This window comes from Neophocaena asiaeorientalis, unplaced genomic scaffold, assembly GCF_003031525.2.
Source record: "Neophocaena asiaeorientalis asiaeorientalis breed wild unplaced genomic scaffold, Neophocaena_asiaeorientalis_V1.1 scaffold246, whole genome shotgun sequence".
Taxonomy (NCBI): domain Eukaryota; kingdom Metazoa; phylum Chordata; class Mammalia; order Artiodactyla; family Phocoenidae; genus Neophocaena; species Neophocaena asiaeorientalis.
The window spans coordinates 2714303-2729881 of record NW_020174551.1 but is presented as its reverse complement, the minus strand read 5'-3'; the positions used below and the strand labels follow the sequence as shown (position 1 = coordinate 2729881).

General features: G+C 37.0%; 1 protein-coding gene across 6 annotated transcripts in view; it reads right to left on the bottom strand.

Moving 5' to 3' along the window:
* The window catches only part of SPATS2L (spermatogenesis associated serine rich 2 like), a 174641-nt gene that overhangs the window by 39799 nt on the left and 119263 nt on the right, over positions 1 to 15579 (bottom strand). For all 6 annotated transcript variants that reach the window (XM_024757381.1, XM_024757380.1, XM_024757384.1 and 3 more), the window contains one exon: positions 14928 to 15174. In XM_024757381.1, the coding sequence (XP_024613149.1) occupies positions 14928 to 15174 (247 nt within the window). The remainder of the gene's footprint in view (positions 1 to 14927; positions 15175 to 15579) is intronic.

Here is a 15579-nt window from a genome sequence, read left to right as displayed (position 1 = left end):
ACTCAATACAAAAAGAGAAGAGTTAAAAATATTCCTTTGGGGCTTCCCTGCTGGCGCAGTGGTTGAGAATCTGCCTGCTAATGCAGGGGACACGGGTTCAAGCCCTGGTCTGGGAGGATCCCACATGCCACGGAGCAGCTAGGCCCGTGAGCCACAATTACTGAGCCTGCGCGTCTGGAGCCTGTGCTCCGCAACAAGAGAGGCCGCGATAGTGAGAGGCCCGCGCACCGCAATGAAGAGTGGCCCCTGCTTGCCACAACTAGAGAAGCCCTTGCACAGAAACGAAAACCAACACAGCAAAAATAAATTAATTAATTAATAAACTCCTACCCCCAACATCTTCTTTAACAACAAAAAAAAATATTCCTTTGATAATTAAAAAAATATTGATCACATGTCAAAATGATTTGGGGTATGTTGTTAGATAAGATATATTACTCAATTTAATTCACCAGCTTCTTTTTACTTTTTTAATGTGTCTACTAGAAAATTTTAAATTACATATATAGCTCACATTACATTTCTATTGAAAAGCACTAATATACACCAAAAGAAGTACAAGACTGTTGGTCTCTCTAAGAGAGTATTGATTTTAGTGCAACCTTAAAATATCCTCTGCAATTTCTACATGAGAAAAGTAGAGACAGTGATGTATTATTATCTTGTTCATCGTTACATGCTTGGTGCCTTGTGAGTACATTATGAATACTGAATGGATGCATGAATGATTGAATCAGCATTACTTTGGTACTGTGCATGCCTGGGGCCTTTCCAATTATAGGGAGCCTAGTTTGATGTGAGTCTCTGGCTGTGTCTTTATCCTACAGTCATCAAATACTTGAACCAAAGTAGCTACATCTTGGAAAGAAAAGTTCTCTCTGGAAACACCCAATCTGCCCAGATTTCAATAAAAATTATATACATTTTAATTTAATCCTTGTCCATGTATTTAAAAAATTACTCCTAGAAGCTTATGTGTTTCTGAATCTATTACCTAAGCCTTCCTTTTATTAAAAATACTTATCAAATCCCAATATTTATATAACTTCTTGAGTATGGTTCTGATTCAGTTTAACTCAACAGACCTGTGCCCACTCACTGTGTGCTTGCCTTGGCTAATTCACAGGAGTTAAATGGGACATAGTCTCTCTGCCCTTAACAACTAGTATATAAAATTGAAAAAGTAATATAAGACTCCAGCATGATAAATCTGAATTGACCTTTCCCCACTGTACTGTCCTGGCACCTTTGTTGAAAATCAATTGACTGTATATATGGTATTCTATTTCTGAACTCTATTCTATTCCACTGATCTAACTGTTTCTCCTCACCCCGATACCACACTACCTTATTTACTAATTACTATATAATGAGTCTTAATATCAGGTAATGAATGTCCTCCAACTTTGCTCTTCTTTTTCAAGACTGTTTCAAGATCTTAGGCCCTTTGCATTTCAATATGTGTATTTCTACAAAAAAAGTCTGATGAGATTTTGACTGGTTTGCATTGAATCTATAAATCAATTTAGAGATAACTGGTTTCTTAACAATCTTGCATCTTTTGATCACTGAACATGATATATTTTCCCATTTTTTTAGGTTTTCTTTAATTTGTCTCAGCATTGTTTTATAGTTTTTAGTGTCTTGTGCATCTTTAGTTAAATTTATTCCTAGGTATTTTAGACATGCAAAATGTCACTGTATATAGTTTTTTTAAAATTTCATTTCCCAACTGCTGGTTGCTAGAATGCAGAAATACAAATTAACTTTTTATATATTTGAGCTTGTACCTAAAACACCTTGCTACTTTCCTTATTAGTTTTTTGTTTTGTAGCTTTCTTAGAATTTTCTACATGGGCAATAATGACATCTGTAAATGAAGTTTAATTTCTTCCTTTCCTATCTTTCCTTGTCTTATGGGACTGGTTAGGAATCCTAGTACAATGTAGAATAATCATCCTTGCATTGTTCTCGATCTTAGGAAAACTACATTCAATGTTTTATTATCAAGTATTATATTAGCTGTATAGTATATTTTTCATATGTTTATCGGTAAATTCTCTTATATTCTGGGAGTTTTTATTTTGTCAAGTGATTTGAGATGATCACGCTGTTGGTTTCTTTGATTTTGTTCATGCAGTGAATTACACTGATTGGTTTTTAAATGCTAAATCAATGTTGCATTCCTGGAAAAAAGTACCCTGGTCTTGGTGTATTATCTTGGGTTTAAATATTGCTTACTTCAGTTTGCTAATATTTTGTTGAGGATTTTCCTCTTTTACTCATGAGCAATATGGTTCCTAAATTTTTCTTGTAACGATTTTTGTCAGGTTCTGATAAGGTTATGCTGGTCTCATTAAAAGAGTTGAAAAGTGCTCCCTTCCTTCTATTTCTAAACTATTTCAGAAAATAAATATGTTTAAGATTGCTATTATTTCTTTCTAAAATGTTTTTAAGAGTTCACTGGTGAAGCAATCTAGGCCTGGAATTTTAATTACCAATTGCTTTGATAGGTTTCGGGCTATTCAAATGTTCTATTTCTTATGTACATTTTAGTAATTCGTATTTTTTAAGAAATTCGTCCATTTCACCTTTTGGCATAAAGTTGCTTATAATATCTTGTTTGTTGTTAGTCTTTAAATGAACGAGGGGTCAGGGTCAATTTCATTACCGATATTGGTAATTGGGTTATTGTATTTTCATTATGATGTAGTTCAAAATATTTCCTAGTATCTCTTGTGAATATTTTTCTTTGACCAATGGATTATTTATTTATTTTTACTTATTTATTTTGGCCGCACCATGTAGCTTGCGGGATCTTAGTTCCCTGACCAGGGATTGAACCTGGGCCCTCAGCAATGAAAGCGGGAGTCCTAAGCAATGGACTGCCAGGGAATTCCTGACCAATGAATTATTTAGAAGGCTGATTAGCTTCTGAATTTTTGGAAATTTTCTAGATATCTTATTGCTATTAATTGTTAATTTACTTCTATTTTTGGTCAAAGGGCATACTCTAAAGATTTCAAAACTTAAATTTTGTTTTGAAACTTATTTTATGGTCCACTGATTGGTCTATTTTGGTGAAAATGCCATGTGCTCTTGAAGTTGTTGGGTGTAGTGTACTACAAATGTCAATTAGGTCAAGTTGGTTGATAATATTGTTCAAATCTTTTATACTCTTACTGATTTTTAATATACTTGCTCTATCAGTTGCTAAGAAAATGGTGATAAAACCCATAACTATTGTGGATTTGTCTCTTTCTTTAGTTCTGTCAATTGCTGCTTCATGGGTCTGGAAGCTTTGTTGTTAGGTGCATGTAAAGTTAGGGTTGTTATGTCTTCTTAAGGAATTGATCAATTTATTATTATGAAAAGATCCTAATTATCTCTGGTAATATTCCTTGTATTGAAATCTTCTTTGGTGTTAATATAGCCTCACCAACTTTATTATGCTTACCTTTTGGATAGTATATCTTTTCCTTTCTCCTTTAACTTTAGGCCTGTCTCTCTTTCTATGTAAAGTGCATCTCTTGTAATCAGCATATAGTTGGGTCTTGCTATTTTATCCAGGCTGTCAATCTCTGCTTTTTAATTCGAATTTTTAGTCCATCTCCATTTAATGTAATTTTTGATATTATTGGGTTATGTTTACCATTTTGAGTTGTGTCTACTCTTTATCTCTTTGATCTTTTTCCTTACTTCTTTTAGGTGAATTTGTTTTCAAGTAATAGTTAGTCTTATCTTTTTTTGTGATACCTCTTCATTCTTTGTCTTTAGAGACTGTTCCAAGGATTACAGTATGTATCATTAATTTATTACAGTGTCCTTTGAATCAATATTATACTGCCTCATGTATAATGTAACAACCATACAATAGTATAATTCCACTTACCCACTCCTGTCAATTGTATATTTATAGTCATATTTTACCTCTACATTTGTTGTAAACCTCACAATACATTGTTATTGTTTTTGCTTTACACAGTCAATTGTTTTTTTAAAAAAAAATAAGAGAAAAAAACTTTTCTTTTTATCCATATATTTACCATTTTCAGTATTTTTCATTTCTTCCAGCAGATCCAAATTACAATCTGGTATCATTTACTTTCAGCCTAAAGAATATCTTTCAGCTTGTTTTGTAGTGCAAGTCTGCTGGTGATGAATTCTTTCAGCTTTTGCTTATCTGAAATTATCTTAGCTTTACCGTCCTTTCTGAAGGATATTTTCACTAGATATACAATTCCGTATTGGCAGTTATTCCCATTACATTACAGATTTCATTCTAGAGTTTTCTGGCCATATTGTTTCCAATGAGAAGTCAACCTTTATTCTTTTTGTTGTTTCCTGTTTGCCATGTGTCTTTTTCTCCCCTGGCTGCTTTTAAGATTTTTGTCTTCACTTTTGACTTTCAGCAGTTTGACTACGATATGCTTTGGTGTGATTTTCTAACATTTACTCTGCTTGGATTTTGCTGAGCTTTTTGGATATGTGGGTGGTTGTTTTATGCTGAGTTTGTAAAAACTGTGGCCATTGTTTCTTCATAAGCGCCCTCCCTCCATTCTCTTCTTTTTTTCTTCTGAGATTCCTATTGCATATCTGTGAGACTGCTTGATACTGTCCCTTAAGTCACCGAGGTTCTGCTTTTTGTTGCTATTTTTTCTTTTAATCTTTTTCTCTGTTCTTCAGTTTGTTTATTTTTATTTTTAATTAATTAATTAATTAATCTTAGTTCCCCGACCAGGGATCGAACCCATGCCCCATGCAGTGGAAGCGTGGAGTCTTAACCACTGGACCTCCAGGGAAGTCCCTGTTCTTTAGTTTGGATGATTTCTTCTGACCTGTCTTCAAGTTCACTGATCCTTTAGTCTTTATTGTCCAAACTGCTGCCAAAGGCATCTGATGACTTTCAAAAAAAATTCAGTTATTGTACTTTTTAGTTCTAGGATTTCCATTTTATTCTTTTCATCTCTCCTAAAATTCTCCTCTCTTCACCTTTTTTTGGTAAAATTTTAAAACATATTTGTAATCCTTATCTGCTGATTCCAACATCTGGGTTGTCTATGGGTCTGCTTCTAATGACTAATCTTTTCCTTCACTATAGGTTACATTTTCTTCTTCCCATGTCTAGTAATTTTTTAAACTGGATACTGAGTATTGTGGATGACACACTGAGAAACATTGGATTTTGTTACTTTCCTCTAAAGAGTTTTGTATTTTCTTCTAATAAGTCATTAAAATACCAGCATATCACTCTCTGCTCCCCCCACCCTGCCTTTTGCCTTGAAGGCAAATGTTAGGCATCTTATAAAACAAGCTGGAATGGAAGTAGGTAAGGGGATAGTAGACTGTTCCTTAAAATACCTTTATTTAATTACCCTGTTTTATATTTCTTTTCTTAAGTTTGCCCCCCATTCTATCTGCTGACTCCAAATGCAGAGTTTCCCCATTTTCTGACAGGCAGTCAGCCTCCTCCCTCCCAAAGCTCTCTCCCTCTGAATTCTATGCTGCAGTTTCCCATACTCTGCTTCATCAGTCAATCCTCTTCCACCTACTTTCCTTCCTTTAGAAATTGAGGCCCTCTTTTCCCTTTTCTTCATTATTGTGGATTTCTATATTTAAAAATCCTTTACTATAATTCACTGGGGTTTATGATGAAGAAGATATAAATTCATGCCTTTCTTTTTCTTAAAAAATTCTTGATATGCTTTGCCAAATTATTTTCCAGTCACTTGGACCCACTGACATTCAGCTGTAATGCATGCAATTGTTCTCACACTTAACTGTTGCCAATACTGAGAACTATCAATTTTCCAGTTACTAAATCTCAGTGTCAACTTACATATTGGACTTGTCCTTGACTTGATTTATTTTACAGAGCAAAACATGAACTGTGGTGGTTGTTTTTTGTTAACAGCACCAGAGAAAACAAATCTTCCTTTTGGGAGAAATACGTGAACTTAGATTCAAAGATTTTCATAATATATGTACAGCCATGTATGTGTTCAGATTTGAAAGTTTCTGAAAACTCCTTTTTCTCTTTAGCTTTTACTTTTTAGTGAAAGCCTCATGTACTTAAAAGTAGACTGAAGGAAGTATACGCAGAATTCAAATCTAAATTTAAAGGATGTCTTAAATACAGAGTAGTTCTAAAACAATTATTTTAACCCATTGAGTTTAGATAATTTCATAGTCTCCTATACAAATGTAATTTCAGTAAATCACATCATTTGATGACAATTAACTTAGTATTGTAAAGTAGTTCTATCTAGAAAAAGCTGATAAACAAAAAATAATTTTGTTGTTATAAAATAATGCCTAAAATTGCTAATATCTGTGTTACTTAAAGCATTACCATTCTCTTAAAAGTATCAATACTTAAGTGAATTCAATAGTGTTTTATAATAACCAATAATAAAGTAATTGGTAGTTCTTTAATCATTGATCTTAGTGTTCTTAAGTACTCACAAAAGAAAAAATGTAAATGGAAATTAAATGTCTTAAAAATGTTCCATCTTTCTACTAATCAGTTTCACAAATAAAAACAATGAGATTAGTGCAATCTTTCTGGACAGCAATATATTAAGCACTTAAAAAATATCCATACCCTTTGAGCCCAATAATTCCACTTCTAAGAAAATATGCCAAGGAAATAATCATAATTGTTCCTAAAGATTTATATACAAGAAATGTTTGCTACAGCATTGCTTATAATAGCAAACAAATGGAAACAATGCACATGGACAACATTTTGGGAATAATTAAAATAAACATGGCAAATTGCAGCCATTAAGGTCATGTTTTTAAAGAACATACAATGATGAGGTAATGTTTATAATGTCATATTAAGTAAAAAGCAGAATACAAAAGTTCACCCGCTATGTAATATTTGTAAAAACAACCCCTATATATCTGTGCATTTAAAACATTCTGAAATGAAATTTTACAGTGTTTTTTTCTGAGAGGTAGGATATTTTTCCCCTTAAACCTTACTGCATTTTTCAACTCTCCAATTAATATAAATGCCTTTTAAAACCAGAAATACAAAATCCATGATTATCTTTAAAAAGCAGCACAGCAACTTAAACTTTTTAATTAACCTACACTTATCCACATATTTTATCATTAATAATTTACTACAAGCATGAAGAAGGCTTGTTTGAGTTCCTATCATGTGCAGTTATTGTTCTAGACACCAAAAACACAACACTGGTAAAAGACACTTGTGGTTCCCATCTTTATAGAACCTGCAGTCTCATAGGAAGACATAAATCAAACCACCACACAAACAAATGTAGAATTACAGCTGTGTTAAGTGTTATGAAAGAAAAGTACACAGTATATGAAATCCTCAATTGGAGTATTTGACTTAGGGATATCAAGAATGAATTCTCCATGGAAGTAACAACTAAGCTCACCTGAAATTACATGAAAAACTAATCAGATGAAGAGGGCATTCCAGGCAGAGACAGTATTTGAGGCAGTTATCAAGTTATTGTCTCTCAACTCCAAATCCACTCTTCTTTGCCCTACTTTGTGATACTGGAGCTGGACCCTGTAAACAATTCTGTTTTGCCAACTGGCAGAATGTTAGCTTTGTCAGTAGAGGGCAACAAAGGGGTCGCACAAGGCGATGAAGACAGAAATACACTTCCCATCTAGGTTCTGGTCCTTCATTATTATTATTATCCACCACAGGCGCCAGCAGCCATGCAGAGGAGCTCCAGCTGCACTCTCATGCCATGTTCCCTGGCTCCCCAGCCCTGATAGTGGCTTTGAGCAGTTCCAGTCTATCTACACCCTGTGGCAATGGCGGGCTTCTTCTACAGAACAGCTTGGGCCAGGCCCTATGCCAAGATTTCTTGCCACCGCGAGGCGGCATGCATGTTCCTCTGGGTAGCCACACACCTTGTTTGATGAGGTCAGTCTCAGTTTTAGACTGGGGGACTCTCCCAGTCCTAGTTCCTTTATTGTCCAGTCTTCCTGGAGATAGTAACTGCTCTCTTGACACGTCTACACCCCTGAGACTCCTTACTTACCCTTTTTAGTAGTTAGCCACCTCCTACAGTTTTAGTTAGCAGTTCTTCCTATTACATTCTTCCCATCCAAATAACCGGTGTGGCTTCCGTCTCCTGACTGTTATACACGACCAGTACGTGGGACTAAGAGGACGCCAGTACGGCTGAAGCAGACAGCAAGAATGAACATGCTGTGGCATTGAGGCAGGAACGGGACACAGGGGCCAGAATATGCTGGGCTTGCAGGCGAGGGTAAGACTTTTGGTCTTTATCTTAAGAGTTCAAATATGTGTCATCTGAAAAGATTACAGGATAGAGAATGATTTAGAGGGGAACAGAGTGAATGCCAGGAGATGAATGAGTGGACACTTAGAGCAGCAGAGGCTAGAAAGGATGGTTTTGATGGGAAGGTAGAGGTAGAGACAGTGAGAAGTGGATGGATTCCAGGAATATTTGAAAAGGAGAATCAACAGAACTTGGTGATGAGGAAGATTTCATGACTGATGCCTGGATTTCTGGCTTGCAGGATGGATGGATGGTACACTAAGATCAGGAGCAATAAAGAAAGCTAAGGCTGGGAAGGGAGATCAGGAGTTTGTTACGAGCGTGTTGTTAAAGTGCTTTGAAATATCAAAGTGAAAATGTCAAGTAAGAGCCTGAGTTCAGAGAGTAGCCTCGACTGGGATGATGAGTTTGTGAGCCAGTGTACATAATTAAGGCTAGGGTATGGCTGAAATGATCTACAAAAAGAGTATAGCTCTATATGAGAAAGGATTTGGAACTAACCCAGCCTTGATGAGACTCAACAATTAACAGCCAGTAAGAGAAGACTTAGAGGTAAACTTGGTGGGAGCAATTTCCTTGGACTAATGGGGCTGTAAGCCATAGGAATAGGTTGATAAGTGAGAGACAGGTAAAGGAATGGAGACCGTGAGTAAAGACAACCCTTTTAAGATGTTACAGAATAACGGTCCAGTGATGAAGCCCCAAGAAAACTCGTCACATTACAATTATTGTACACCTTAATTTGCATTTTTCATCATTCTTCTATCTCTACATGACAGGCTAATTAACAGAAATTCAGAGGAACCAATAACTTTGGAACAGAGACCAAAACAGGTTTATTCAGAAGACATAATGTCAGTCAGTTCTGCCTTTTCGTAACTTCTTTATGGAATACAGATAGACTTTCTTATTTCATTCACGTTTTATAAGACTTGATCAGCTCAGAGGGCATAAAAGCTGGAAACTTTCTAATTGGAAACCAATCTTTTAGTTTAATTTACATTCTCTTTACAAGGTCTCATACGTCATTAATACTTTTACAGGTTTATTTACATTAAAAGATAATAGATAACAAAGTCGCTGGATTAATAAGCTGTCAATGACACAAGGTAGGCACGTTAACTTGATTTGTTTTGCAGGCTTATTTCTCTGAAAAACAGGCTTAATTCTCATAGCATTCTGATAGAACCATTTAGATCTTTGTTCAAAATTAAGAAAAAAAAGGGAAGGCCTTTTATTCTTCACAAGGAGTGCATTCCATTTAATTAAGTCTATTTTTAACTGAAAACTGCCGTAACAAGGTTTGAGTGGGAAGTTACGAAGGTATCGGCTATTCAGAGATGAGTAGGTTTGTGGTTTTGCTGTAAGGATGTAGCAAAGGTAGTTTTCAAATGAGAAAGAGAAGGGAGAGGGCTCTGGATTTCCCTGTACCCAGGTAACAGAAAAACACCCGAGGGGTTTTAGTATCCTGTGTCCTCATGTCGATACATCCTACGTCTGTCTCCATCTCTTTCTGCTTTATCACACACACAGAAAGGAAGCAGAGGCCTAAGCCACTGAAAACACAACGTAAGGCCACCCCTAATACTACCTGAACAGTTCAGACACAGTGCTGCTGGAAGCAGATGTTGAGGCTGAACAACACACAACTACAAACAAGAGTTAACACCAAGGACCTGATGCCAAAATAACAGAGTGAGACCAATGATAAATGGGCTCTAAAATATAAGCTTCAAAACGCCTGTTCACATGACAGTACTTAATGTCAGCTATACATACGAATAAAGTACTATATCTTTCATTAAAAACCAATGGTTATAACTCTACAAGGGCTTCACCTAAAATAATCCTAAATTAAAGTTTAAATAAAACATTGGCTGTTCAGACCAAGATAGCTTGATGTGACAGAATGTGAACAGGGGCATCCTCAGCCTTAATGTCTCAGCATCCACATCTCCTCTTCATTCACTCATGTCACGTATGGCCTTATCTGAAGTTGCTACCCACACTTCCCTTCCTGCCCCAGTCTCTCTCCTACTTGCTGGCTTCACAACATTTACTATAATCTATAATCATTCAGCTGTGTTCTGCTTTACTATGCATCTCTCCAAGAGAGCAAAACCTTTTTAATTTTGTTTACTTCTTCTGGAAGAATTCCTGGCGCATGTTAGATGCTTAAAACATTTCCTGGATAGATAAAGAAATGATTGGAGGGTTTACTTTGTGCCAGATGCTGTGCTGGTCACTTTATGTATCTCATTTACCGCTCACCACAATCTTGTAAAGTAGAATATTTTGCAAGTGGAGATAAAAACACGGAGCGGTTAGCTTGTCCAGGGTCACACACCTAGTAAGTGACAAGGCCAATATTTGAATCCAAACATGTTTAATGCTAAAGCCCTGGTTCTTAGCTACGATATTATGTTGCTTCCATCTGAGAGCTGGCACGGCTGAAATCCTGGAATATACACGTTTGGCTTTTCTATTAAAGTTCTCGGCAAGCTGCTTTCTTCTTGTTGATCTTTTCTAATCCTCTGGTCCAATATAGGGTTTAGAAAAGCAGGGGAAATAATCTTGTAGCTAGGGCCAACAACAGCATTAAAAAATCTGCCTGGAAATCCTATAGGGAACCTCACACCATAAAAATATTGTAAAACAGTCTGTTGTTGCTGTTGCTTTTTAATAAGAAGCACAAATGAAGGACAAGCAGCCAACATTGTAAAATAACAGGACCCTTTCTCTCCCATTTGGTTCAGTTCACCTAGAGAATGAGAAAGCAGTTCTGTGCCAGAGGCATGCCAAACACAGAATCTGCACTGCAAAGGTAAAACCATGGAGCTGCTCCTGTCCTCCAATACAGGGCAGACTGCGAAGTCTGGTTTGTGGAGGTCAGTGAACACTGCATGGGGCCTTCTGTTCGAGACAAGTAACAGGTAACAGAAGAGCTGGCTTCCCAGGATGCTTGACAAGATGAGAGGATATAAAGGAAGCCTGCTGGGAAGAGAAGCTGAAGACAAGGAAAGCCCCGCCCCCAAGTTTATCTCAATGGAGCCAGTTGGTGGCCCATAATCCTGCTCCTTTCCTATTGGATGGGAATTGGGTCCAGAGGGAGAAAGACAACACAGGAATCTGAATTCCTGTTCCGGCCCCTACGGCGATAAGCGCCTATACATTTCAGCAATTTGAGCCCTAAGAAAAGTAGTGCAGGAGCAACATTTAAGATAACTGAACCCTAAGGGTATAATGTGCTTTAGTCCTTTAGATGGAGCCTTAGAAATAAAAGCGATCCTTGGCATTACGTTTGGTAAAACTAAATCTTGATCTACTCCTTGTCTGAGTTTGTACTTGGACGCAGATGATCTTGATTGGATTATGTAAAAGATCTAATTTGAGCTGTTATTAAAAATGCTGAAATACAGAAAAAACTACTCCAAGGCTTAAAAAAGTAATTTTGTACTAAGTTTAAATCAAACTCCCCAACTTCAAAGCTATATGCTGACATGCAGTGTTGTCCCACTCGACAGTACTATATTTACAGCCTGAAATGATGATGCTTTGGGTGGTTATGTTTCATGTGGGAAGTCACACTAACACCCTGGAACCACCTGCATATATCTTAAAGTTAACTTTTCTCCTACCAGAAAATGATCCTTTTAAAACTTTTAAAAAGAGAGATCTTGAATGTCAAGGTGTTATAAAAAGATAAAACATGCATTCCACATGTTCACAGCCTGCTGCCCAGCTGGGCATTCAGAACAGGCTTTCCTGAGGCAGTTTCATTATTGGAAAGCTTGATAAATGCTCCACCACTAGCAGACTGGAGATTTCTTTTACGCTCATACTTCGAACTCACTCAAGTACAGAATACCATTATCTAGCTTTGTGATGATTACCTTCTCCTAATTTTTCAATTATACGTCTTTTAGGAGTAAGGGAGCCTGCGGTTTTAGCAATAACTCTCTAACATGTGCATAAAATTGCCTCGATTTGAGTCAGGCTTTTGCTAACCAAAGAGAGTTACCCCCGGGTGTGGGTCTTCTCAGTTTCTCGACCCAAGGGCCTTGGTTTCCTCAGCTATAAAGTGAGGGGAGTAAGGAATCGTTCCCATCCTTTTCAGTTCCAAAGGTCTACTCAAAATGGGGTGCGGAATGCCCGAGACCCAACACTCGTCTGTGAAATATCTAGCAGAGGCCTCAGGACTTCTGATAGACTGAATAAGCATTTCAGAGTCATTTGACAGTTTTGGTATCAACTTCCCGATGAACCTTCATTATCTTTGGGAAGGAAAACTTAACTAGTTATAAACTCATTTTAAAATTTATGATCACAATAAGTGAGCTGCTGATGAATGGTCAACCAGGAGGATTCCCTTCCTTTTGCAAGAACATCTAATAACCTTCCATTATCATCATTTTATTCTTTAACAGAAAAATTTACATGAGCGATAGATTTGTATTATTAATTACTAACAAATAATACTGACATACCTCAATGCCTTCATGCTAAGCTTATAAAACCAAAGGGATATTGGGATGGCTCTTTTTGCAATAACGTATTCTTCGCCAAAAGTTTCATGATAGGGTTCACAAAAGCCCCCTGGTACAGAGAACTCGTCGGATGGGTGCTTAACTTTCAAGGTAGCTATCCACCGTGAGGTGAAGCGATTCAATACTGCATTTGATCTAATGTCATATACTTGATAGAGTTACTGAAATTGCTTTAGGAAGAAGGTATAAATTATAAGTAAATGAACAACTATATGTGCTGCGCCTTTAGTGTATGATTGATATCACAACAGCAACTTGAGTAATTAGCTTTCGAAATAATTGGTGTGAAGGCAAATCACAAGCAAGGTTGGGAATGTGCCACTCGATTATTTAATTTCTTTCTCCTGCCCTGACTATAAACCAAAACATTCTCAAAATTGTAGGCAGAGGAAAAGCTGAATTCTAAATAGAAGATTCTAAATAGAAGTAGGTGATTTTCGTTGTTTGTTTTTAAGAAATCCTTGTGTAGTAAGGATTATCTGAACTATAGCACTATTAATAGTGTTGTTCGGTAATGTGTGTATGGAAGAAAATTAGAGCTTTGTGAACAATTAAAAAACTTCCTAGTGTGTTATTTAATGCTTCCTCATGGTATCCCTGATTCAGTACTGGTTACTATGTGATTTTCTGTTTGCCCTTGTCTTTTCTGCTAGACTAAACTCTTCTCACGTAGGGCCCCTGCCTTATTCATCCCTGGTTACTATGTGATTTTCTGTTTGCCCTTGTCTTTTCTGCTAGACTAAACTCTTCTCACGTAGGGCCCCTGTCTTATTCATCCCTGGTTTATCTTAGGAGGCATTTTGAAAAACAGGGCACTTTTAAAATTTATCTAAATGATTGCGTATGGGTGGGTGTTGGGGGCAGGATGCGAAATGACTCACAATCACAGGAATCCCACACAACGAAGAACTGCCCTGTAACCTGAACTTTCTCACATCCTCCTAGACACATGACATGTAAACCCAAGTATTCTTTGTACAGTTTTCCTATGGACTTCCAAGGTTTACTTGGATTTCTAGGGTTCAACTACTGTGGAAATTAAGAGAAAATTGTACTCTTTGGTGTTCAGAACTTTACCAAGAGTTTTTCACCATTTGGAAAATCCCGTGGCCAATCACATGGGCAGTCACATTATTTGAGTTGACAGTCAGCACTTGTCAGTCTGTATTCGTAGCAGCTGCATTCACAGTGATCCCATGTCTACATAAAAATATACTTATTCGGTTCTTACTTCACATATCACATATAAATAAACAGTGTTCACGTTACCCAGTTGAGTACTGTCTCCCTTCTTTTAAGTGCAAAGTGATTCATTATAATTGGGTCTGAACATCTGGCCATTTTATTAGGCCTTCTATTTTAGTTGTTCTTGAACTTCTTATGTTTTTATATTATTGACATTTTGTTTCTAGGTAGAGTATATTATCTATGAATTTTATTTTAGTATTTGATATAAAAATGGAGCATCGGGTCAGACAGTATTGAAGACCACTCACTGATCCAGTAGATTCCTGTACAGCTGCCTTATGTTGCAGAAAAGAAATGGGACACTGGAGGTGAAATGATGCCCCCAAGGTCATACAGTTGATTAAGTAGCCTTTTGTCGAGTAATGAATGTATAGCTATAGCACAAGTAATTAACATTCCAGATTCTAACACCCTGGGATATATATTCTATCACATAATACAAAATACCAGGAGTTAAAATAACTTGGCCTACCCTTTAATAATTTCCTTTGGTCACCAATTATCCCTCCCTTATCCCAACAAAAGTGAAAAATTTCTTTAAACTGGAAGTTCCTTTTTCCTGATGATCCCAGTACAGACTAGAACTATATTTTTTAGTTAAAAAAACCCTCTGACTTAGTGCAGGGCTAGATTGCACACTTCTTCTCTAGCCTTGTCACTTTCCTCCCCGCCTCCACCATCCTGCGAGAAGACCGCTTGAATCTGTGGACACCATAAAAGAACAATCTTTCCCTTCCAACACCATCAACAGTAGCAATGACTGTCCCAGTGGGTCCCTTGGCATCCTTTTCTTCTATGTCTGCCTAAGCAACTTTACTTAAGGATAACTGACCTGTGACCCCACGGAGTGCCTTTGAAGGTTCCTCGAGTATTGAGATCTTTTTCTCACGGGGGGCAAGGGCTGGTTTTTCACTGGCAGAATCAGTGGATGAGCTGTCCTTCTCACAGCCGTTGACGTGGCCATTCTGTATCTCTGGCGGCGGTGGCTGCACAGGCCCTGCTTCGGGCCTCTCTGCCTTGTCTTTAGCATCTTTGTTGCCTTGATGCTGCTTGGACTTGCTTCTTTTTCTCTTATTGTTCTAGAATGAGAAACAAATGAGAAGCTCACACCCTTGAAATAGAAGGTGAACCCCAGAGACCAAAATAAGATATGTTACCCTTTTTTTGTTTTCTGGCTCTTCTAATAGAATGGGTGAAAACGCCTATGTCTTTATCAACCACCCAAGTTAATGTAAATATCTTCTTTCCTACAATGAGCTGTATAAACTTTTACCTCGTAAGCATAGTAAACAAAAAGTTTTCTTTAAAAGGAAAAACGCAGCAGGAAATGGCTTCAATAGCTGACATGTTATTTGAGCACACTGAGTTGCTACATATCTGAATGGCCATACAGTAGAGTCTTGTGATAACTGCCCTGGAAGAACCTGAATTCAGCTATTGTGCTATTGGAGAAGAGGTCTCATTTCTTAAAGAGATGATGGAAG